This window comes from Cololabis saira, chromosome 1 (assembly GCF_033807715.1).
Source record: "Cololabis saira isolate AMF1-May2022 chromosome 1, fColSai1.1, whole genome shotgun sequence".
In the NCBI taxonomy this organism is placed as follows: domain Eukaryota; kingdom Metazoa; phylum Chordata; class Actinopteri; order Beloniformes; family Belonidae; genus Cololabis; species Cololabis saira.
In genome coordinates, this window is record NC_084587.1 from 56,146,281 (window position 1) to 56,171,710 (window position 25,430).

The following is a 25,430-nucleotide window of genomic DNA, read 5'->3' on the forward strand; positions in this document are numbered from 1 at the left end:
GAGCAAACAGGAGACCATCTTACCCTCAGTATTGAATTTCGCTGTACTGAGGATTACCCACAATGTAACACAATATCTTCAAAATAAAATACATCAAATACAAACTGAAATCAAATAAAACTAGCCATGGCTGTGTCCCAAGTTTAACATAATTGAACTATAATCAAAGTATTTCTTAACACTGTTACATATATATATATATATATAATATGCCATAATCAGCAATATTAAAATAATAAAAGGCTTGCAATATTTCAGTTGATTTGTAATGAATCCAGAATGTATGACATTTTTGTTTTTTTAAATTGCATTACAGAAAATAAAGAACTTCATCACAATATTCTAATTTTCTGAGACAGTCCTCCATGTGAACATAAACAAACAAGTGCGTGAAAACAAGTGCGTAAAAATAAGTGCACTTACAGAAGGCTGAGCATACCAATACAATGAAATGTTTTTGTAACTTTTGTTTTGTTAGTGTCTTTGAATTGAACCAACATATATTTTTTGTCTACACATATGACTTATTTTCACACAGCCAATCAAATAGTGTCACTTAAAACTGGATTTGTATGAAGCAGAAACATCACCATTCTCTAAGGCGGTCACACTATATCCATCCATAGAAACCTGGCACACAACACAACAACACACAAGACACAGTTACTTCCAGTGTGGAAGCTGCCGGGATGAACAGACCAAAGATTTCTCTTTTGGCTACACCAACGTGTGCCATTTATTCCAACTGACAAAATGGCACTGACTTGACCAGCAAAACAGTTACCAAGACCACATTGTCTTTGCAGAATTCTCAGGGTGATTTCCGATTTAGTATGTCCCAATACATAGTATGTCAAATGCAGTATGCCAAAAGTACCAGGATATCCTACTACATCTGATCACATTTTGAAGTATGCAAGCCAGCATGCTTTTCTGGATATTCTGACCCAATCGCCCAATTACTGCACATTGACTGAGCCGCCGAGAGAGCACAGACCAATGACAACACATTGAAAAGCCACAATGACAGATGTAGAAGTATGTCCCAATTGTATGCATACTGCATGCAACAGTACATGCCTTTGTAAGGGCAGCTGCAGTATGTACTAAAAGTAAGAAGTATGCAATTCAGAACGCAGCATCAGTCTCATCAAACAGAATGACGCAAACTGGATTTGTATAAAGCAGAAACATCACCATTTTCGTAGGCGGTCACATTGACATACAGCCACATAGGACTCTATCACACAACACAACAGGAGACAACTTTTTTCATAAACCACATTAACTTTTCCTAATAAATTATCAGTCTTAAAACACTTAGAATGACCCATGTTTGGAACATGGTTGCTTATAAAATATTAAAGCATCAAGACTGAGGGGCGGCAGTAGCTCAGGTGGTAGAGCGGGTCGTCCAATGATCGGAAGGTTGGCGGGTTCGAATCCCGCTCCGTCCCAGTTGGTGTCGTAGTGTCCTTGGGCAAGAAACCTTACCCACCTTGCCCCGTGTGAATGTGTTTGAATGTGTATGAATGTTTGGCGCGATATGGCAGCCACGCTTCCGTCAGTCTGCAGGGCAGCTGTGGCTACAAACGTAGCAGCTGTGGCTACAAACGTAGCTACCACCACCAGTGAGGATGTGTATGAATTAATAATGGTCTCTGTAAAGCGCTCTGGGTGCCTTGAAGGGTGCTATATATAACCAAGCCATTATTATTAACATAACTACAATACAAATAAAAAAAACACAACTGTGGGCTTAAAACTTTTATTTGTGTGACTGCCTCTTCGCAGAGACTCCTCGGTTTCTAACAAAGTCCCTAATATTTTGCCATGTTCTCTGTGCTAACACTGGACCTTCTACCAGCTTGCAGTGATTGCACTCCTTTGTGGTGGCCAGTTTTGCTTTGCATATGTGATCTCTGAAATGCCGCATTACAGCAGCAACCTCAGCCTTGGACCACGTTTTCTTTGGTCTTCTGGACCCACGTTCTTGACCAGCATCTTTTTCTGGAAGATATGTAAAGTAGAAAAAGAGAAAGAGAGAGAGAGTGATAATACTGTACATGAAAGCATTTGTGGCAGATTACTTTTCAACATGATACTACTGCTTATGTGGTGATTGTCAAGGTGAATGATAAAACGACTGGTGCTGTGATAACTGTCCAGAATTGAGAAAATCCTTCCTCATAGTATGAAGCTGTGCATGTTATGGTGTCTGAAAAACCTTAAAGTGGCGCAGATAAGCTCGTATATGGAAGTTATTGTGCATTTTATGATTAAAGCATGAAACTTTCTCCAGTGTTTCTATAAGCCATGAAGTTTATTTTCAGATGTGGAAGCATTTTAGCTTTGACCTCTTGGACTAGGCAGAGGGGGAGAAAATTCCAGGCTGTCAAATAAAAAAAAAAAAAAAAAAAAAATCACTTTTCTGAAGGCATAAAGGCAGTATACATAATTTGTTTTATTAATTTTTTTAAATGTCAGCTGGTGCCAATTTCAAACTTTACAGATACTCTGACTCTTCAAACATTGTGCACACTCGTGTGAGGACTCAGCAACAATGGGCTCCTCTGAGCAGCTTTGTGAGACTGAAAATGAAAGTTATTGCTGCCCACAATGCAGGAGAAGACTACAAGAAGATAGCAAAGTGTTGTCAGCTTGCAGTTTCCACAGTGAGAATGGCAGTTTATGGGAACTGTGGAGGTCAAGATGAGACCTGGAAGACCAAGAAAGGAAGAGAGAACTGCTCGTCTGCTGGTCAGAAAGACAGATCAAAACCTCCATTTGACTGCAGAAAACTTGCAGGAAGATCTAGCAGACTCAGGAGTGGTGGTGCACCGTTCCACTGTGCAGCGATGCTTGCACAAACAAGACCTTCATGGAAGAGTCAGTAGAAGAAAACCTGACCTGTGACCTCGTCATAAAATCCAACATCACAAGTATGTAACAGAACATCTACAGAAGCCTGATGTGTTTTAGAAACAAGTGCTGTGGACTGATGAAGTTAAAATAGAACTCTCTGGCCACAATCAGCAAATGTATGTTTGGAGAAAAAAGGAGCATTTCATGAAAAGAACACCTTGCCAACTGTTAAGCATGGAGGTGGATATATCAGGCTTCAGGGTTGTGTTGCAACCAGTGGCACAAGTGGAGGGAAGAATGGACTCCACTAAATACCAGCAAATCCTGGAAGCAAACATCACACCGTCTGTACAAAAGCTGAAGCTGAAAAGAGGATGACTTCCACAACATCATAATGATCCTAAACATACCTGGAAATCCACCATGAACTTCCTTAAGAGACACAAGCTGAAGGTTCTGGAATGACCATCACAGTCCTCTGACTTAAACATGACTGAACATCTGTGGGTAGATCTTAAAAGAGCTGTGCATGCAAGATGACCCAAGAATATTACAGAACTAGAAACCTTTTGTAAAGAAGAATGAGATAAAATCTCAAATACAAAAATTGAAAGACATTCAGCTGCTACAAAAAGTGTTTCTAAGCTGTGATATCTGCCAGAGGAGGTGTTACTAAGTACTGCCTATGTAGGGTGAACAAACTTTTGTAGGGTGCCACAATAATGTCTTTATTTGTTTTCAATTTATGACATAAAAGGTAATTATGCATTAATGGTTGCTGAAAACATTGTGTTTCCATATCCCACATAGACTTTAAAGCAGCACAATGTAACTTTCAGCTTTTGTTGAGTTTGGCGGCTCCTTTGGACAAAAGCGGTAGTGCTTTACCAGTAGTGTGGAAGGGTTCCTACCATCCACCTCGAAGTTACATAGTGCCAGTGAAGGTGATACAGACCCCTCAGACCATGACAGAGGTGAAATTAAACCTGTTGGAAGTTGATGTACCATCACAATGATGATGATGAAATATTAGATTAAGGTGGAAAAGTTACATAGTGCTGCTTTAAATGTAAAAAAATCTCCAAAATGTTATATTGTTACTTGTGCATACAACTGTACTGGTAGGAGCCCCCCCGGCCAAACTGGTGCTCTTTTTTTTTTTTAGATTCAGCAATTTTTTATTTTTTTTTTATATTTTTTTTTTATCCCCGATTTTTTACCCATTTTATCACCCAGTGCTCATACCTAAGTAACAGTCCTGGGCATTGCTCTCCTCTGCCAACCCAGGGAGGGCCCTACACTGAGCTCAGGTCTCCTTCTTATCCTGAGGAGTGACGGACCGCTTCTTTTCACCAGACAGGGTGAGGATTCTCTGACCGGACGTAGCGCGTGGAAGGATCACATTATTCCGGCCAGATCCTCCCCACCCCATCTGGCGCCCCGGTTGGCCAGAGGGGGCATGTGTAGCCCAGGACTGTGTGCATGTTTTTGTGAGGGTAGCTCACACTAGCTACCCAGGGGAACACGGGGAGAACATACAAACTCCACACAGAAAGATCCTTTCGCCAACCCCACCCATGGTGTGGGCACTGAAGTCATGGGAGAACTAACACGCACTTCAGCGCCCACAGCGTCCCCGGCGGGAATTGAACCCAGGACCTTCTAGCTGTGAGACGGCTGCACTACCAGCTGCGCCACCGTGCCCCCTTAGATTCAGCAATTTTTATTTATTTTTTTTTACTTTCTTATTTTATTCTTTTCTCAAGCAGAAATAGCATCTGCAGATATGTCCTTTAAACTCCAAGTACAGATCATAATGCAAACATCCTGCTCACTAGAGCACGCAGAAAATCTAACAAAAAAGAGATTTTTATGTTGCAACCAAAGTATAGCGTGGTGCTTGCTCAATATGAATATGTATCAACATTGCATAATAGGGAGCTTTAACAGTGACTGCCTTCAGCTCGTGCTCATATCATCTGCCAAGTGAATGTGTATCTTTGTGGTGAATTTTTTTTTTTTTTTTTTTTTTTTTTTAACAATCTGTTGATTGATGTTTTTCACATAAAAATACAGTGGTTCACAAGTTCAGAGTTAACAATTGTTAATATAACACCAAACTGGTGCTCTAAGCAAGATTTTGTTATGGGGCCATGGCTGAGACAGCTGGCAGAAAATAAGCATCTTCATTACAACAAAAATGCAATTTTTGGCAAAGATATACTTGATTATAATGCAGAGTGATGGAAAATTTGAAAAATGCAATGCTGAGGTCAATGACCTCTCAAGTGGCACTTTTCTATGAGGGGCCGTACAAGCCATAATTCATTCTGAGCCTCTCACACACACACACATTCTCCTTTCACATACATATATTTTCACTCTCACACACACACACACACACACACACACACACATTCTCCTTTCACATTCACATATTTTCACTCTCACACAAATACATTCTCCTTTCACATTCATATATTTTCACTCTCATATATATATATTTTAACACACACATTCATACATTTTGCTCTCACGCACAACTATAAATAATATATGTATGTAAGAGAAGAATATCTGTATGTAAGAGAAGAATATATGTATGTAAAAGAAGAATGTATGTATGTGAATTAAAGTATAGTTGAAACGGAAGGAGTATAGTGGAAACGGAAGGCAGGTCATTTATCGCGCTGTGATTGGCTGAGAAAGCTTGAGGAGTGTCATCCCAAGCCGCTTTGGCAGGCCAAGCAGCTAATCGTACACAAGAGCAAACCGGAGCATTACGGCGGCAGTCATTGCAATATCAGACTCGGCAACACTTTGGCAACTGGAACTCCCGGTCAAGGAAAAGGGGGTCATCTGGTACCTGGCCGCACAGAGAAACAATAATTTCTGTAGCATCCCCTGATGATGGATGAGTCTCAAACTGATGCTTCACCATGTTTTTATTCCTTGGATGTAAATACACTGCAAACACACTGTAAGAGCTATAAAGGAATAAAATAAAATAGAATTAGTCTTTCTACATTCATATAAGTTTAATTTAACTTAAATACAGACCGACGCAGCTGCTCGCTCGGTAATAACAGCTACAGGCTGATTTATGGTTCCGCGTTACACCTACGCAAAGCCTACGGCGTAGGGTGTGCGTCGATGGCACCCTACGCCGTAGGCTACGCCGTCGATTTAACGCGGAACCATAAATCAGGTTTACCGCTTACATGAGTAACCATGACAGCCAAACTCAATATGTACATAAATAAGGCATAACATTTGCAAAGAAAACAAATCCTTATCAGAAGGTGCTTTTTGTGTCAGTTAGGCACCACTTTAGCATTCCCGACACTAGTCTAGTCTTTCAGACACACTTTCTACTGGCGTTAAACTTTTACCATTAAAGTCCGAAGCACCGGATGTTTACAAGGTCTCGGCGAGACGCCTTCAAAATAAAAGCACTAAATATCGGCCTCCTTGATAAATAAAATAAAAGCCTGGCTTCAAATAACGTTAATGAGACATAAAAACATAAAAACACATTCATAAAAATACTCATATTACAGGTAATTTACAATTTCCATTATTTTATTTTATTTTTTCGAAAATCATTATTATTATTACTATAGAGAAAATACCACAGTTCTTAATGCTGATCTTGTCATTTTATTTCGTATTTATCAACTACACCTTTAGATTCGGGCCGTGAAAATATGGTCAGACATTAAACCGGTCCGCGGTTCAGAAAAGGTTGGGGACCACTGACTTAGAGGACAGTTTTAGGCTGACATGTAATTGCATAGGTACACTGGTACCTATGTACTGGTACCTGTCAGGTGGTGTAAATTATCAGTTGTGACTTGGATTTGGGTAAAAAACTTGTATCACTGCATCTATGTTTATGTGTTTACTAGCACATCTTAACAGATGTAATGCTTTGAACCCTAAAAATGCGGATCATATGTCTTAGCATGACAATTTAGGCCTTGGTTTATTTTTCTCTGTTTACTGCTGCTGTTGTGGCCAGGCTAGGTCTGCCTTGATGTCCAGTCATGACAGGTGGAGGCAGCAGGACATAGCTGTTGTCGGTTCTTTGTCTGGTTTCATGAGCAGTCAGCAAAAACTGAAGACATCTAAACAACTCTAATGTATTGACTGCTTCTCTTTTTCTTGAATCTTCAACAAATCTTGACATTGACAGAAATCCAGATAAGGTTTGAAAGTGGTCACGAAGTTCTCCATACAGCCTCTCACGAACAAAAGAATCTGTAGCCTCTCTTTGCAGTTGTTCAATACATTGTAAGACGTTATTAAAAAAATTGCGAATGTCATTCTCATTGCTACTCACTCCTGAAATGCAAAACTGCACTAGATACGAAAACACAATGACTTTTATTAGCATGATTGCTATGCATGATGCTATTTAGCATCAGGCTAGGATAAGATGAGCAAGTCTTGCGCGTGTTTCCTGGAATAAGAGTGACTTCCTGCTTAAGGAGGAGCTTCCTGTATCAGGGTTAGGGTGTAAATATATGCGAGAGTGAAAATACATGTATGTGTTGAAAAGTAAAGTATATGTGTGAATAGTATATACGTATGTGAAAGGAGAATATATGTGTGTGAGAGTGAAAATATATGTATGTGAAAGGAGAATATATGTGTGTGAAAGTGAAAGGAGAATGTATGTGTGTGAGAGTGAAAATATATGTATGTGAAAGGAGAATATATGTGTGTGAGAGTGAAAGGAGAATGTATGTGTGTGAGAGTGAAAATATATGTATGTGAAAGGAGAATGTATGTGTGTGAGAGTGAAAGGAGAATGTATGTGTGTGAGAGTGAAAATATATGTATGTGAAAGGAGAATGTATGTGTGAGAGTGAAAATATATGAATGTGAAAGGAGAATGTATGTGTGTGAGAGTGAAAATATATGTATGTGAAAGGAGAATATATGTGTGTGAGAGTGAAAGGAGAATGTATGTGTGTGAGAGTGAAAATATATGTATGTGAAAGGAGAATGTATGTGTGTGAGAGTGAAAGGAGAATGTATGTGTGTGAGAGTGAAAATATATGTATGTGAAAGGAGAATGTATGTGTGTGAGAGTGAAAGGAGAATGTATGTGTGTGAGAGTGAAATATATGTATGTGAAAGGAGAATGTATGTGTGTGAGAGTGAAAATATATGAATGTGAAAGGAGAATGTATGTGTGTGAGAGTGAAAATATATGAATGTGAAAGGAGAATGTGTGTGTGTGTGAGAGTGAAAATATATGTATGTGAAAGGAGAATGAATTTGTGTGAGAGTGAAAATATATGAATGTGAAAGGAGAATGTGTGTGTGTGAGAGTGAAAATATATGAATGTGAAAGGAGAATGTGTGTGAGAGTGAAAATACATGTATGTGAAAGGAGAATGTATGTGTGTGAGAGGGTCAGAATGAATTATGGCTTGTACGGCCCCTCATACTTTTCCACTAGTCTCGGCTCTGCCTGGCTCGGCTCCACACGTGTGTTTTTCCACAGCCAGGGGAGAAGTGGGGGGGTTGGGGTGAAGCTGCTGTGACGTACTCGATTGCGCAACACCTTTGTTTGTGTCGGCGCAGATGAGAAATCAGCTGGAGCCGCGAGCGGCTGAGAAAAAAACAGCCCGTCTACATCGCTTTTTTAATTTTTTCTCGACAGCCACCAGGTTTATGAACATCTGCACCTCAGAGTTGGATCACCAAACAGACGTTTTGCGCTTTATAATAAAATCGCAGCGAGTCGCCTCGCGCTGACTCCCGCTTCCTGATTCAAACGTCTGCCGGCCCCCCGACCAATCAGAGGCGCGGAGGGTGATGGCGGCCCCGCCCCCGACCAATCAGAGGCGAGGAGGGTGGTGACGGCCCTGCCCCCGACCAATCACTGGCGAGGAGGGTGGTGACCTCAGAAATAGTCCCTGCTCAGCCCGCTATAGAACCTCACTGAAATGGTTACAGAAAAAGGTATCGGCTTGGAGCGGCTCTACCCGTCTCAGCCCTAATGCAAAAGCGCAAAACGGGTAAAACCGAGTTAAGGCGGTACTAATGCAAACGCGCCAAAGGTCTCCAGAGGTCAGATACTAATTGCCTCCACATCTGAAATAAAACCTTGGGGTGACTTTCTGAAAATATGGATCATTATCCCAGTATTTAGGCGATATCACGTCTCCCCTGTCCCCCTCACTTCTTCTATGACGGCCGGCTTTTTACTCCACCTTTGTATGTGACTAATCTGAAGTATAAACACTTGATTGACTCTGATTCTGACTCTGGCCACGTTTACACATAGCCGGGTATTTACAAAAACGGATATTTACCCCTCTACGTTTTGAAAAATATCCTCGTTTACACGAACCCGCATGAATACGCTTGTTAAGGTGCTATGACCATCCAAACCTACAGGGGGCAGTGTAACAAGAAGCGTGAAGTCATGCTAGCCAATCAGAATCCTGGAAAAAAACGTCAGCAAATGACACGTGTGAATTCAATTTTCAATTCAATTCAATTTTATTTATATAGCGTCTAATACAACAGATGTTGTCTCTAGACGCTTTCCAGAGATCCAGAACATGAACATGAACATAAACATAAACATAAACATAAACATAAACATAAACATAAACCCCCGAGCAATTATTATATAAACAATGGCAGGTAAAAACTCCCTTAGTGGGAGAAAAGCCTTAAGCCAAACAGTGGCAAGGAAAAACTCCCCTTTAGGAGGGAAGAAACCTTGAGCAGGACCAGGCTCATAAGGGGGGACCCTCCTGCCGAAGGCCAGACTGGGGGAGTCAGGGACGTCGACAGCACACAGCAGGCAGGTGGAAGCAGCAGCGGGATGACCAGAGGTGGGGGGGGGGGGGGGCGTCAGCAGCACACAACAGTCATGTGGAAGCAGCAGCGGGATGACCAGAGGGGGGGGGGGGCGTCAGCAGCACACAACAGTCATGTGGAAGCAGCAGCGGGATGACCAGAGGGGGGGGGGTGCAGGCAGGCGGAAGCAGCAACAGCAGACATCCACGTAGGCAGGTGGAAGAAGCAATGGGATGACCAGAGGGGGGGGAGGGCCGGGAACACAGGCCAGAACGCAGCTCCTGAGGCTCCGGCCTGCAAACATACACAAAAGAGAAAAAAGGGGGGCCGGCACAAGAAACTACAGGAACAATGGACAAAAATGATAGCTATGAGATATTTATAATAAATAAAAATGGTAATGGAGAAGAGAGGCAGGGAAAAGGAGAGGAGAAGAAGGGTGAGAGGCACCGCCCAGCGGATCATGTCGGTGCCCCCCTGCAGCATAAGCCTATAGCAGCATATCTACCGCGAAGCTATATTTGAGACTAACTATTATAGTTTTGTTCTATAGCTGCGACAATGACTACTGACTCTAACACACTAAAGTTTACACTAACTAGAGATTTACCAACACCAGCTAGAGGTTTACTTAACACTAACTATAAGCTTTACTAAACAGAAAGGTTTTAAGTTTAGTTTTAAAGGTGGAGGTGGTGTCAGCCTCCTTAACCCAGATTGGAAGTTGGTTCCAAAGTAATGGTGCCTGATAGCAGAACGCCCGCCCTCCAAATCTACATTTTTATACTCTAGGAACTACGAGTAAACCTGCACCCTGGGAGCGGAGAGCTCGGCCAGGAACATAAGGCACTATCAAATCTTGTAAATACTGCGGAGCTAAGCCGTTTTGGGCTTTATATGCAAGTAATAAAATTTTAAATTGAATTCTGAATTTTACAGGTAGCCAATGGAGCGACGCTAACACTGGAGAGACGTGGTCTCTCCTGCTAATTCCTGTCAGTACTCGTGCTGCTGCATTTTGGATCAGCTGGAGCCTATTCAGCAAATTACTTGGACATCCTGCTAACAACACATTACAGTAATCCAGTCTAGAAGATACAAACGCATGAACTAGTTTCTCTGCATCCCTCTGCGAGAGGATTTTCCTAATTTTTGCAATATTACGGAGATGGAAAAACGCTATTTTACAAACCTGATTAACATATGGTTTAAACGACAAATCCTGATCGAAAACAACACCAAGGTTTCTCACAGTTGCACTGGAAGCCATCGCAACACCATCTAATCCCTTCCTAAGATGCTCTGGACCAAGAATGATAACCTCTGTTTTATCTGAATTTAGAAGCAAGAAATTTCTGGACATCCAGTCCTTGATGTCCCTAAGACATGCCTGAAGTTTAACTAACGGTTCTGTTTCATCCGGCTTCATAGACAAGTAGAGCTGCGTATCATCAGCATAACAATGAAAGTGTATGCCGTGATTCTGGATTATACTTCCCAACGGCTGCATGTATAAACTGAACAAGACTGGCCCTAGCACTGAACCCTGCGGAACACCATAACAGACCCTTGACTGTTCTGAAGAAACCTCATGTACATGAACAAACTGGAACCTGTCAGATAGATATGATTTAAACCAACGTAGAGCTGTCCCTTTAATCCCAACAACATGCTCTAACCTGTGCAGTAAAATGCCATGATCAACAGTGTCAAAAGCAGCACTGAGGTCCAGTAAAACCAATATGGACACTAATCCCTTATCTGAGGCCATAAGAAGGTCATTCGTAACTCGAACCAGTGCTGTCTCTGTGCTATGATGCATTCTGAACCCTGACTGAAAGACTTCAAACAGATCATTTCTATACAAATAGTCACATAACTGGCTTGAAACTGCCTTTTCCAGAATTTTAGATACAAATGGAAGGTTAGAAATTGGCCTATAAAGTGAAGCCTGAATAATATGGTTCCGTGTTAAATCGACGGCGTAACCTGCGTACGGTGCGCGTCGCTGCGTACCCTACGCCATAGACTCTGCGTTGGTGTAACGCGGAATCATAAATCAGCTTTGACTTCCAGTTACTTCCAAGACGGAACGAGAGTCTTTGGTTTGGAGTGACAGAGAAGTGGAGTTACTTTTAAGTGTGACTTTAGAATATAAAACAGGTAAAATACAATAAAATATTGACGGTGGCCAACAAATTGTAAACACAGGTCGCACAAATGATGCTGGTGACGTTTCTGTCACATAACGTGACGTTCTGAAGCCTAAATCTCCGTTTCCCTCCGTTTACAAGCAAACGTGAAAACGGAGTTTTTGAAAATCTCCACTTTGGCCGGAGTTTTCCGATCGTTTTTGGTGACTTTGAGCTCCGTTTTCGTGTAAACCAATGGCCAAAACGCATGAAAACGCCACCGTTTTTGCTACGTGTAAACGGGGCCTCTGATTGACCAGAAGCAGACCCCAAGATGGCCCAGCTTTGGTGAACTGGCAACCAGAAATGGACATAAATGTAATGTTACTGACAATTAGTCATCTTAAGTCTTCTTAAATCTTATTTGTATTATTAATCAAACTTCTCTTACCTTCAGAGGGAGGGGCAATCTGAGTTACTTTGGATGACACTGCTCCTTCTAAACACATAATTTGATTTTTTTTTTATAGTTAAAAAAAATGCATTTTAATCACAGAAAAAACAACAATTAAGTGAGTTAACCTACCAAAATCTCCAAAGTCATTGACCTGCTCTGTGATTGTCCTGTTTGATGCAGCATCCACGGCCTCGCTAGTTCCACACTCTGACATTGTGCTTGCTGTGTCTGAGCCGTCATCATCAGATTGGCTCCCGCTGTCCTCTGCCTCATCTTCACTCAACGCAATTTTCTCTGGGAAATGGTATTGATAAACTTACATAAATAACTGGACATATAAAAACACTTGACTTCATATTAGAAATTGTATTTTTAGCCTAACATATAGAAGTAGTATCATTTAAGGGCCAAATTCTGTAGTTGCTGTAAAATGAAAAAGCCTATTGGACAAGGAACTTCAAGAATCTAAAGCAGCGGTTGTGACCGACCTATAAAGACTGTAACACATTTTATTTGAAAGGTCAGATTTATTCATTTTTACCAATCAGAATTTCCTGGTTTCCTGTGTCAGGGCTGTATTTGTATATTTTATTCTATTCTACTTTGCATTTTTATTTGTATATTTATTAGTCGTCATTATGTTGTGTTCACAGATACTTCAGGGGCTCTGTAGTTTTGGATCACAAATTACTTGGAAATTTTAATTTGAACTAGAATTTTGTAAAATGATTCCACAATATGACAACACTATCACAGTAGTAATCCACTAAAAGTTAATTTACCAGAATGTTGAATTATTTCCCAACTTTAGCATGGAAAGTCTTGTTGATCACTAGTCCATGGAAAATCAATATGCCTTTGACTTAATACTTCGAAAGAAGAAAACACTCACAAAACACCTACAACTGCTAATTTGAATACAAACCTTCAATTTCAATCTCATCCAGTGATTTCCCCTGGATGGTGGAAAGATGTCCTTTCTCCATTGATATCAGCAGCTTGGAAATCTTGGCCAGTTGTGTTGTGGGAACAGGTAATCGGTAGAAATCCCGGTGGACACGGATGTCATGACCCAGGAAATCGGCAACTTGATCAAGTTCATTGTTTTTTAAATGAAGGACTTGTGAGAATGTGGCGACATGTTTCCTGAGTTGTGTGGATCTGAGGTGCTCAGGCTGCTTTGCTCCACACTGGCTTGCATGAATACGCAAACAGTCCTGTCCTCTGTAGTGGCTCATTGATTTGGGTCTTGCAAACAGGAAAACATTTGTGGCACAAACATCACATTCTGTTCTTTTACTGACCAATAGTGACAGAGCATCAACCATGCCTGGCGTAAGCAAGACTGCAACCTTTCTGCCCTTTTCCCCCTTGATTTCGATTGGGCTGAAATAGTTGCAGAGCCTCTGTTCAGTCTTTGATAACCCCATGGCAACATCTTCATGGAGCTTTGTGTTGTCTCTTTTATGAAAACCTTTTAGACGCATTTTTGAAACCTCCCCATCACGTCTGCGATTGAACACAATGATTTGTGCAAGTGTAACTTTTGCAAGTTGCCCATAGTTCTGAGTGGTGGCCTCCTTCTTCAGGCTGCAAAAGGCACTTTCAGCAGATTTCTGGAGATACTGGTGAAGTATCTGAACATCTTCAGTGAAGGGTAATGTTGATGGCTTGTTGTGCTTTGCGTCACTCAGTGTATTCAGGGCACTGCGAGACACCAACGCAGACCACTTGGATGAGAGCAACTTCTTGAATAGTTCAGTGGACTTCGTCAGCTCTCCATCTTCAGCCATGAGGGCCCTACAATGAATGATGTCGCTGATTTTCCGGAGAGCGCGTCCCAGTTTCAGAGCAAGACTTGGTCTTCGGTATGAGTGTTTGTCTTCATCAAAACCGGCAACTTTCTTCACTGCTTGCACAACTCTGTGGAAGTTGGCGGGTCTGACAGCCTCCTCCAGGTTTTGTACAGAGTAATCTGTATGTAGACATAACAACAAACGTCCCACTTCACGGAGCTTCTGTCGCATGTATTCGTACTTTGTAGGATCTTGTCCATGTCTGTTGTAGAGTGACTGGGCAAACTGAATAATAGAAAGATCATTTCGCACAAGTGACGCAATCTCATCCTGTTTCCTCGCACTTAGGAGCTTCCACACTCCACTTGAAATCTGCTGAGAGAATGTAGACTCCGAAGCTCCAGCCAAACCCAGTACTCTGGTTCTCCCAGGTTCTTTATTCACATCTTCATCTCCTGGCTTACAGGAGCATCTGCGGACATGTCTCCAAAGCTCCTTACGAATGTACATGCCTTGACAGTACATACAGTGAATAAACTTCCCTGCCAGTTCTTTGGTCTTTGGTGTTCTCTTTACCTTAAGTGATCCTTTTCCACTCTGTAAAACTGCAGTGTTGTGTCTAAAATTTCCCTTATTCCTGATTTTTTCCAGTAACATCTTGCGCTCTTTGGAGTGCTCAGGGAAAGAAAATGCATGTTCTATTTCAGCATCTGTCTTGTGTGTTTGCAAGTGGCGAGCAATTTTGCTTTGTGGCTTACCACAAATGTAGCAGTAATTTTTATTACTCATAGTCAGATGTGATGATTGTTGTTTGTGAAGGTCAACCACTCCGTCTGGCTCTTCCTTTGACGACCCTTTGACAGAAGCTTCTGAATCAGACATTGCAGCAGTTTTGGGAGCCTTGTCATCTTCAAGAAGTGGCCAACCTTTTGATGTGCTGGACACAACTCGGATGCTTGTATCTGACCCATAAGATGTTCCATCATCAGGTATCGCTGGTTTGCTTGCATCTGAATCCTCATCATCTTGTGAATCGGAGTCCGGTGTGTTTTCGTCGACAGACATGTGCTGATCATCATCTGACATGCTGCCCTGATCTGACTGTTGCTCCTTAAATGGTGAAAGAGAACATTATTTTACATGGTAATGGACAGTTAAAGACAGTATAACTGTAACAAACTGCAACACATTTTGAATATAAACAATTTAACACTGTGGGTCCATTGGAGTTGTTCTTCTGTCAAAGCATTGCACTGATCTGAAAATACACACCAACTTGCAAAATATTCATGGCTTCAGAGACACTTATTGATGTAAATGTTCGCACATCCAAGTGGAGAACAAGGTGGATTAAGGAAAACCTACAGTATGACCCTCGCAGAACTGGTCAGTGCCAATAAGGCAGAATGAAACATCTTTATGTAATCTGAATTAGATGACATATATGACACACTGCAATCAATCTCACTCTAATAGAGTAAGGTAGCTGTCTTCAATTGCATGACACCATAGTTAGACTGAAAACAATAGTAGGCCTATGCTGTGTACCAGGATCATTTTCCATAGGTGTTAATAGAGTGGTTAATCATACCACAGAACACAGCACATACACCTACTACCTTTCGCCAGACAGTGCCAATTAATTTAATATCTCATCTCTGCATTTATAGCCAAGCCACTTGAGGGAGGACACGGGTCTCACACACTGGAGACACTTGTCCAAGGGGGAGACAGTTGCACACACCAGGCTATGTTTTTGACACTGTTGGAATTTTTTTATTGTAACATTTATTCTTACCAGACAGTTTGAGCAGCAAGACATTTCATAGTCGTATGTATGTATCTTAAAAGTATTAAAAAACAAACACATTTCCATCAAATGTCTACATTACATTCAACTTACCCTCTCACTGTTGACAACTGTATCCATTTCAGTTGGACTGCAGAACTGATTCTCCGTGTCCATCTAAGATAGAGAACAAGAGCAGATGTGTTCAAAATTAACACCGTGGTCTGCCTGTGTTCATTTGTTCATGCTCATCATGTTCATGTGTTCATGTTCATGAGTGCTTGAAAACAGGGTTTTGTATCTGTAACCATAGTTTTGTAAAGCTGTGCATTTATGTTTGTACCTGTAACTATAGTTTTGCAAACTTGTACATTTAAGTACAAGCATTTATCTGTAAGCTTAGTTTGGTAGACTTCTACATGTGTCCAAACTCCATTTTACAAGTCTGTGCATTCAGACACGGGCGTGCAAGCTCACTTTCATACAGCTAAATATTTAATAGCTACTACTATGTACACGTTTACAAAACTACGGTTACAGATACAAACAAATATGAGTTACAGAAACAAAACCCTGTTTTCAAGTACATCTTTTTGGATGATATATATATATATATATATATATATATATATATATATATATTATTTTGGTATCGCTTTACTATGGAGATAACGGAGCATATTTTAATAGTGTTGCACTTGGTCAGTGGATTTGGCTGTTTTGGTAGTCCAATGTGACGTTACTGCAGGGCTCTACAGTGCGAGTATTTCACCTGCCCCTAAAAATGGATATGTGCGAACTGGAAGAAATAATTTACGAGCACAGTGTGCGAGTTAAGATTAAAACCTACCGTAATCTTTTTTGCACCCCGCTGCTATTCATCAGCGGGATTGAGGAGATCCTCGAAGTATTCCTTCCAGTGAGGAGACTTGAGGAGACTTGAGTACCTCAAGTCTCTGGATGTTGCGGGGCTGTCGTGGCTGACACGCCTCTGCAGCATCGCGTGGCAGTCGGGGACAGTGCCTCTGGACTGGCAGACCGGGGTGGTGGTCCCTCTCTTCAAAAAGGGGGACCGGAGGGTGTGTTCCAACTACCGGGGAATCACACTCCTCAGCCTCCCGGGGAAAGTCTATTCCAGGGTGCTGGAGAGGAGAATTCGGCCGATAGTCGAACCTCGGATTCAAGAGGAACAATGCGGTTTTCGTCCCGGTCGTGGAACACTGGACCAGCTCTACACCCTCCGCAGGGTGCTCGAGGGCGCATGGGAGTTTGCCCAACCAGTCCACATGTGTTTTGTGGACTTGGAGAAGGCTTTCGACCGTGTCCCACGTGGCATCCTGTGGGGGGTGCTCCGAGAGTATGGGGTCGGAGGCCCTCTGCTGAGGGCTGCACGGTCCCTGTATGACCGGAGCAGGAGTCTGGTTCGCATTGCCGGCAGTAAGTCAGACCTGTTCCCGGTGCGTGTTGGACTCCGGCAGGGCTGCCCTTTGTCACCGGTTCTGTTCATTATTTTTATGGACAGAATTTCTAGGCGCAGCCAGGGGCCGGAGGGGGTACGGTTCGGGAGCCACTTGATTTCATCTCTGCTTTTTGCGGATGATGTGGTCTTGTTGGCTCCCTCGAGCCAGGACCTTCAGCATGCACTGGGGCGGTTTGCAGCCGAGTGTGAAGCAGCTGGGATGAGAATCAGCACCTCTAAGTCTGAGGCCATGGTTCTCGACCGGAAAAAGGTGGCTTGCACCCTCCAGGTCGGGGGAGAGTTCCTGCCTCAGGTGGAGGAGTTCAAGTATCTTGGGGTCTTGTTCACGAGTGAGGGGAGAACGGAGCGCGAGATCGACAGGCGGATCGGTGCGGCGGCCGCAGTAATGCGGTCATTGTATCGGTCCGTCGTGGTGAAGGGGGAGCTGAGCCGAAAGGCAAAGCTCTCAGTTTACCGGTCGATCTACGTTCCCACCCTCACCTATGGTCATGAACTCTGGGTCATGACCGAAAGAACGGGATCCCGGATACAAGCGGCCGAAATGAGTTTCCTCCGCAGGGTGGCGGGGCGCTCCCTTAGAGATAGGGTGAGGAGCTCTGTCACCCGGGAGGAGCTCGGAGTAGAGCCGCTGCTCCTCCACATCGAGAGGAGCCAGCTGAGGTGGCTCGGGCACCTGTATAGGATGCCCCCTGGACGCCTCCCTCGTGAGGTGTTCCGGGCATGTCCCACCGGGAGGAGGCCCCGAGGAAGACCCAGGACACGCTGGAGTGACTACGTCGCTCGGCTGGCCTGGGAACGCCTTGGAGTCCCCCCGGAAGAGCTGGAGGAGGTGTCCGGGGAGAGGGAAGTCTGGGGATCCCTGCTCCGACTGCTGCCCCCGCGACCCGGACTCGGATAATGCGGTGGACAATGGCTGCTATTCATTCAGAAAATAGTATTTCATAGTCAGATAATGTACAATGTTTATTAAAAGTATCAATATATACCTGTTCCAAATCTTCAATTGTGGAGGAAGACTGTGTAGCACCAGAATCTTCTGGAGGCATTTCCTCGGTAGAAACCTGCAAAACATAAAAATATAGATATTTCTATATCTATATAGATAGATATCTATATAGATATAGATACATGTCTTGATGGCAGGATGTTCCCTGTGTAACATTATGCAAAACCTATCATGGCTGTTTCTGAGTGCTTTGAGCGAAACAAATCCACTCAAAATGATTCTCTTTTTTTTTTACCTTGTCTGCACACACATTATTGGTTGATACCATGCCGGTAAAAAGCACTGGAAATCTGCAACAAAAACCACAACGAAACACAAAACCAACAAAACCGACACGGAGCCGACCAAAACACAAGCAACAATCGACCCAAATCTCGAGATCTGATCACAGTCTGAGCTAAGCTACCGCTAACTAACCCCAAAAACTACAGAGCAAGCATGCAGGTGAACAAGCCAGTGTGTATGTCTATGTGTGTGTGTATATGATCATGTGTGTGTGTGTGTGTGTGTGTGTGTGTGTGTGTGTGTGTGTGTGTGTGTGTGTGTGTGTGTGTGTGTGTGTGTGTGTGTGTGTGTGTGTGTGTGTGTGTGTGTGTGTGTGTGTGTGTGTAATAATCCTATCAAAGCTCCACCTGAAGTGTATCTATAGTGGGGAGGGAGGGCACAACCCTGCCACCCGCGAGACCAGGGGCCGACAAGGAAGAACCCGGAACCCAGGCCACCAGCAACCCCACAGAGGGGAGAAGAGGGCGGGAGGAAACCCACCACCAGCGAGGGCAAGCATCCTATTACACTCAGGTGACAGAACACACACAGACAAAGTTTTACTATAAGTAATGTCATTAAGCAGGACACTGGATTTAATTGACCTTTCCATCCTTTTGGAGAGGATCAAGCACTGCACTTCTCTGACTCAGGTTTACAGCTGTCTGAGTCCAGAAAAGGAAATAAATAGGCAGGTACAGGGAATGTACTGCTTAAGAGAATATTTGGGATTTGAATAGATGGAAACCATGCTCATCTGGACAAAAAGCATGAGGAGAAAACTTTGCTTTGAAACAATCTGGACCATTTTGTCAGATATAGACAATTACTGCAAGATTTCAATTAAAATCTCTCTATTATCAACACATACCTGTTTGAAATCTTCAACCGTGCATGAAGAAGACTGTGTAGCACCAGAATCTTCTGGAGGCATTTCCTCAGTAGAACCCTGCAAAACAGAAAAATATAGATATTTTCATAAATGTCTTGATGGCAGGATGTTCCCTGTGTAACATTATGCAAAAGGTATCATGGCTGTGTTTCTGAGTGCTTTGAGAGAAAGAAATCCACTCAAAATATTTCTTAATTAGTCAACAAGGTAAATTATTATTATTAATAATTATTATTATTAAGTCTATCGACTTTGAAACCTAGAATCTTCCAAAAATAATGTTTGTGTGCATGGTTATTTGCCGTTTAAGAGCTGATTATTCAGTAAAGGTTTTTCCACAGGTGTTGCACAGGTAGATCTTCATGTGATTAATTGAAATACTACTTTTACTGAATTCTTTCCTGCAAGTGCTGCAATAAAATACCTTCTTCCCCGTGCGGGTCCTGGTCAGCTTTGATTCACAGTTGCTGTCTGACGGGACAGCAGCGTCCTCGTGGTCACCGTGTCGTCCCATTGGCTCCGGATCAGCAGTTTTACTGGAGTCTGAGCGTAAACTTTCAGTCCCTTCCTCATCTTTGTTTGGAGCTACAGGAGAAGTGTGCAACAGCAGCTGGCCACAGTTTGGTCCTGGTTCACCATTTTCAACTTTCACATCAGTGGGATTGACCAATGAGACATCCACCTCCACGTCCTCGTGCTTCATCTCCTGACCGCCGGAGTCTTCCTCCAGTTCTGGAGTCTGTGGATTCCCTGGTTCCTCCTGGTCCGGGCTGCAGCTCCTCTCCAGGTTATCCAGGTGCTGGTCACTGAAAACCCCGTCCTCCTCCACCTTACACACATTTTCTGGTGGGAGTTCTGGAATTACAAAAAAGGACAAAACGATAGGATTTTAACAAGTCAAAAGTGCTTCCCAGTATTGATTGCTTGGTTGTATTTGTGAGGTTTAAAGTTTGCCCTGAACCTTCGGTCTTCCCCTTCATCTATGTAGTATATTTGAAAACAAGTGCATTACTCTGTGTGACCACTAGGCGGCACTGTGACTGTACTCTTGTGTTACTGCGTTGGTATCAACAGTTGAAGAATAAAGTTGTTGTTCTAGAAATGGCTTCTTCCACGTCACATATAACGATCTAACTACAAGTACTGAGTATGAACACGATCGGGTTTGTTGACAGTGTCATCTCACAAGTTCTAGTTCTAAATTATAGAGTGTATAACAAAATAAATGCTGAAGAAATTCATCAGTAATCCATCCCCAATCAATATAGCAAATTATAAGAAATTTCATAACAATTATAATCATCTTGCTAGAACTGCCAAGAAAAAGTACTTTTCCGACAAATTCAATGAGGCTTCTAATAACATAAGAACTACCTGGGGAGTCGTTAACCAGCTTCTAAATATGAATAAGTCTACAGTCACTCTTCTATCTCAATGTGTTGATGAAAATCAAGTCTACTCTGACCCATCTGACATTGAATTCAATTCAATTCAATTTTATTTATATAGCGTCTAATACAACAGATGTTATCTCTAGACGCTTTCCACGACGATTCCAGATTCCAGATTCCTCTAGACGCACATTGCATGTGTTTTTAACAATTATTTTGTTAATATTGGTACAGTTCTTTCAGAAAGGATAACTCCTATAGCCGGGTCTCCATCTGAATTTCTGACAGGTTTCCATCCTTCTATTCAGAGCTTCAAGCCTCCTACAGAGAAGGAAATCTTGGACATAATCAGGTGCCTGAAAGACTCAGCTGCTGGTCATGGTGAGGTCAGATCTAACTTACCGGTAATTATGAAAACTAGACATTCAATTGCTGAGCCTTTGACCCATATTTTCACCAAATCTCTAGAAACTGGAATAGTACCCAATACTCAAAATTGCCAAAGTAGTCCCTGTTTACAAATCTGGAGACCATAGTGTATTTAGAAACTACGGGCCCATTTCTGTTCTCCCATGTTTCTCAAAGATCCTGGAGAAATTGGTCTATAACTGAATGATGACACATTTGCAGGACTGTAATATACTGTATAAACACCAATATGGATTTAGGAAAAATCATTCTACAGAAATGGCTATAATTCAATTGGTTGATAAAATTCACACTGCAATCAATAATAATGAATACGCTTTGGCAATCTTTCTTGATTCATCCAATGCTTTTAATAATTTTACACATAAGTTCAAGGTACATTTAATTGATCAGATTACCTAATTATAGTTCTAGATTTGTTATTTTTTTTCTTTAATCATGTAGATACCGTGTATTCTATTCATGCTGCTGTTTATTTGCTTTGTCTTTGTTTTTAGACTGCAATAATGTATTCTGCATATTTTAAATCTTTGTACAATCTTTTGCTGTATTTTACATAGATAGAGTCATCGTATAAGCATCTAGCACATTACCAATCTCTCTTTTACATTTGTATGTTACCTGTTCTGTGTTTTATACTGTGCTGAATTAATAAATCTAAAAAAAAAATCTACACGGAGCCACTGGGATCTGCATCTTTTCTACTAAATAAAGGATTAAGTGTAAAGTCTGAAACAGCAGTCTGGTCCAGAGTCTGAATGGAGCATGAAAGGCACCAAGTAAACAGAACAAGTTAGTTGGGGATGTTTCTAATCCACCAGCAGCTGCTTGAGCTGGGGAGTCACATTTAGTTGGTTTGCTTCATTAGCACGGCTTTTAACTCTAGACACAGGGATGTTGTAGCAGTCATACTCATGTGTTCATTCATTCATTCATTCATTCATCTGTCAGGTCCTACCGACTCTGTGGAGTCTGAGTTCAGGTTTCAGTACGAGGTCCAACAGTCTACGCTTACGGTCCAGCTCTTCTTCAAACTCCAACAGGGTTTTCTCAAACACTGAGAATATTTCTGCAGCAGCTGCTGTTAGTCTCTGACAGAGAAACTCTCTCAGAGGATTCACCTTAGACATTGTTGGAGAGGAAAAACAAAGTCAAGCACAGAACCTCCTCACAGGAACCACTGCTCACGTGGTCCGTCCTCTCAAACCCTCCGACCTTCCGCCGGTGTTACAGTCTGGAGTTCCGGTGGAGAACACGGTTCTACGCATAGACATATATACATAGACGCCGCATTGACTGACGCTTCTTATTGGGGCCGACGTCGGGAGTGGCCGCCATCTTGGATCGGTGGCGCTTTGACTCCAGTGCGTTCACTTCTATTGAGGAAGGAGGTGTATGCATAAGTAAAATAACTATAACTCTCTTCATTTTCAACCTTATGCATACACCTCCTTCCTCAATAGAAGTGAACGCACTGGAGTCAAAGCGCCACCGATCCAAGATGGCGGCCACGCCCGACGTTCTCAAGGCAGTCAATGCGGCGTCTATGTATATATGTCTATGGTTCTCATGGATGTATTAGATGGTTCTACGGAGAGTTCCTTCTTCTTCGGGTTAAGCAGACTAGACGCATCAGCGGCGTATTGCTGCCCTCTGCTGGTCATTATTCAAGTCAGTGTATTATATAGACGAATCCGGCGAAACCCGGAAGTCGAGCGGGCCGCCATTACTGCGGTGGCGGCTCCGCTCCTCCGCTCCAGCCCATAGACATATATATATATATGTCTATGGGAGTAATAGATCCATACGTATACGTATGGATCTATTACTCCGCTCCCTGCCAGGCTCCATTGCTGCGGTGGCAGGTGTCAATCTGCCACCGCAGCGCTGTCATTGTAACCTGACGCTCTACAGCATCATTATAGCTGGATTGATGATGTTAGACAGTGGCCTTCCATAAATAATGAAGGTATCTTAAATTAATGCTGATGTTAATTTATAAATAATGATTTGTTTGAGCGATAAGCAGGAAAGAATAGAGGAATAGGGAGATAAGGGAGTGTATGATTAAACACTGTAATATAGCTCTCTCCACCTCCTCTCCTTACGAGGCATGTCTGCACAATTAAATATTACCTGTGTATGTTTTGTTTAATTTTAGGTATCCAAGAATATTTTATTGATCGCCTGGCGTCCGATGACGAAAAAAAACGCAATTACAGGTCTCTAATTGAAGGGCAGAACTATCTCAGTGTGGCGGCACGAAGAGGTAGTTTTTAGTCAGAGTTGGATTTTAAACGATTTGTACTGTTGCCAAACAACGCCACCCTGGGAGTTTCACCCAGGGAAATTAAAGTAAGCTATTTCAGAAGACAAAAAGCACTCAGGTTCATCACAAAGGGAGGCAGAGACGGTGCTTCAATTTATACAAAAATAGGTTTGTTTTTATTCAATTGTTTCGTTTTAAAAATGATCTAGTAAAGGAAATCATTCACAAGGGGAGATTTAAAAAGGGGACCAATCAGGGCTGAGACTTTCTGGTGTGGATGGGTCAACTAAGAGGGGATACTTAAAACACCACACGTGCAATAAAATAAATAAAGTGAATGACTTAAACACAGCACACAACAAAAGACAGGGGCACCACCACCGGACACCAATCCACCACCGTCAGCTCAGCACCTGAGAGGGAGGAAATCAGAGGACAGTTAGGGAACAAATTAACACAAATTAACACAAAAAGGAAATTAATAGACTTAAATTAACGTAATTAGGCTCAACAATCACTTGCTGGCCACTCAAAATATACAAAATCACAAATACCTAAATAAACAGAACCAACAAACACACAAAACAACAACTAATAAACCAAGTCCCACACTGTTTTCTCTCACATACACACGCGCACACACACAGACACTAAAATGTGGCTCAACAGCAAACAGCGTGCGGAGCAGCAATACGCCCAGCCAGCCAGCAGTCAGCCAGGCAGAGTGAACACGGGCCAGGTCAGCCGTGACAGCGGTGGTTAGCTCGAGCAAGCAGTCATTCAGCAGCCCCAGCGGCGTCTGACGTCACGGAGCTCCGAAGCGACACGGTGCTCCGGCAAGACAAAGCAGCTCCAAAAGAAGGCAAAGCAGCAGGGGTTTAGCGGTGGCTACATGGACATCTTCAACCTATAATAAACAAACATAACGTAAGAACCTACAAGTGGCTGGAGGAGAGACCCATTGTCACTGAACACATACCGATCAGGCAGTCCTGGCCAATACGGCATGGAGAGAGGTGTAAGCGCAGCCCATGCGCAACCGGCAGTAAACAGTGAGTGGCGCACAGAACGGTGAGCAGCATAAGCAGCATGCAGCCAGCAGCAACACCCAAGAGAGCCTCTACTACACAAAATAACTATAATTAGCACTAAATGGGAGAATCGTGGAGAGAAGTGCAGCCGCAGCTCACCTACCACCCAGGGGCGGAAGCGACGGACGTCAGGTGACAATGAAGCCCAGCCTCCGGGAGCAAGAGAAAGACAGGTATGCAACTCCCCTTTTATACCGTCACTAAAAGTGACGTCACAGGACCGAGGACTGTCCTGCTACAATCTGCCCCCCGCAATTAAATCGTCGTCCCGACGATTGAACAAGACAAAAAAACAAACTTAACTCCATGGCCTAAATAGCGCAGCAACAGCATTCGACACAGGGGCAGGAGGAATACTACGTCCGTGGTCAGCGGCTCCTACCGGCCGAGGGAGATGGTAGACATTGGAATGGTGGCCTGCGGTTGATCTAGCGGTCCGCCGGACATGTTCTCCACCGACAGGGGGAGGGGCAGAGGGACCTGGGACCATCGGAACAGGTTCTACCAACAAAGATGGCTCAGACGGGACTGGGTCTGGCCAGCGAGGGATGGTGTGGGCCACAGCTTCAGCCTGGGCAGTTGTAGGCCATGGGTTCGCTGACCTCACGACCAACCAATCACCATCAAAAAAACGTTCGTCCTCTGCCTGCAGTTGTTCAGGGGGAGGTGGGGGAGAAACCGCAGTGGAAGGTGGAGGATTGACCCCAACCACGGCCTTCAGCAATGAGCGATGAACCTGTCTGA

General features: G+C 42.9%; 2 protein-coding genes across 3 annotated transcripts in view; both read right to left on the minus strand.

Moving 5' to 3' along the window:
• The window catches only part of LOC133448911 (uncharacterized), a 79,687-nt gene that overhangs the window by 22,919 nt on the left and 31,338 nt on the right, over nucleotides 1-25,430 (minus strand). The gene's annotated exons all lie outside the window — the stretch shown is intronic.
• Nucleotides 706-22,529, minus strand: LOC133448900 (uncharacterized). 2 transcript variants are annotated; one of them, XM_061727869.1, is made up of 9 exons: nucleotides 22,285-22,529; nucleotides 19,931-20,361; nucleotides 19,486-19,563; nucleotides 18,331-18,405; nucleotides 15,979-16,041; nucleotides 13,205-15,185; nucleotides 12,409-12,573; nucleotides 12,274-12,321; nucleotides 706-2,010 (listed from the first exon to the last, which is right to left on the minus strand). In XM_061727869.1, exons 1-9 carry the CDS (start codon nucleotides 22,454-22,456, stop codon nucleotides 1,769-1,771), a joined length of 3,255 nt encoding a protein of 1,084 aa, XP_061583853.1. In that variant the 5' UTR covers nucleotides 22,457-22,529; the 3' UTR covers nucleotides 706-1,768. The 2 variants fall into 2 exon arrangements, with proteins under 2 accessions (XP_061583853.1, XP_061583863.1); XM_061727879.1 differs by lacking the exon at nucleotides 706-2,010 and adding an exon at nucleotides 5,733-5,852.

Excerpts from the sequence above, each read along its gene's own strand:
- LOC133448900 (XM_061727869.1), bottom strand. The coding sequence starts at position 22,456 with ATGTCTAAGGTGAATCCTCTGAGAGAGTTTCTCTGTCAGAGACTAACA. Across the intron at positions 12,574-13,204 it reads GGATGAGATTGAAATTGAAG|AGAAAATTGCGTTGAGTGAA; the intron begins GTTTGTATTCAA and ends ACCATTTCCCAG. Across the intron at positions 12,322-12,408 it reads CAATGACTTTGGAGATTTTG|AAGGAGCAGTGTCATCCAAA; the intron begins GTAGGTTAACTC and ends TTATGTGTTTAG.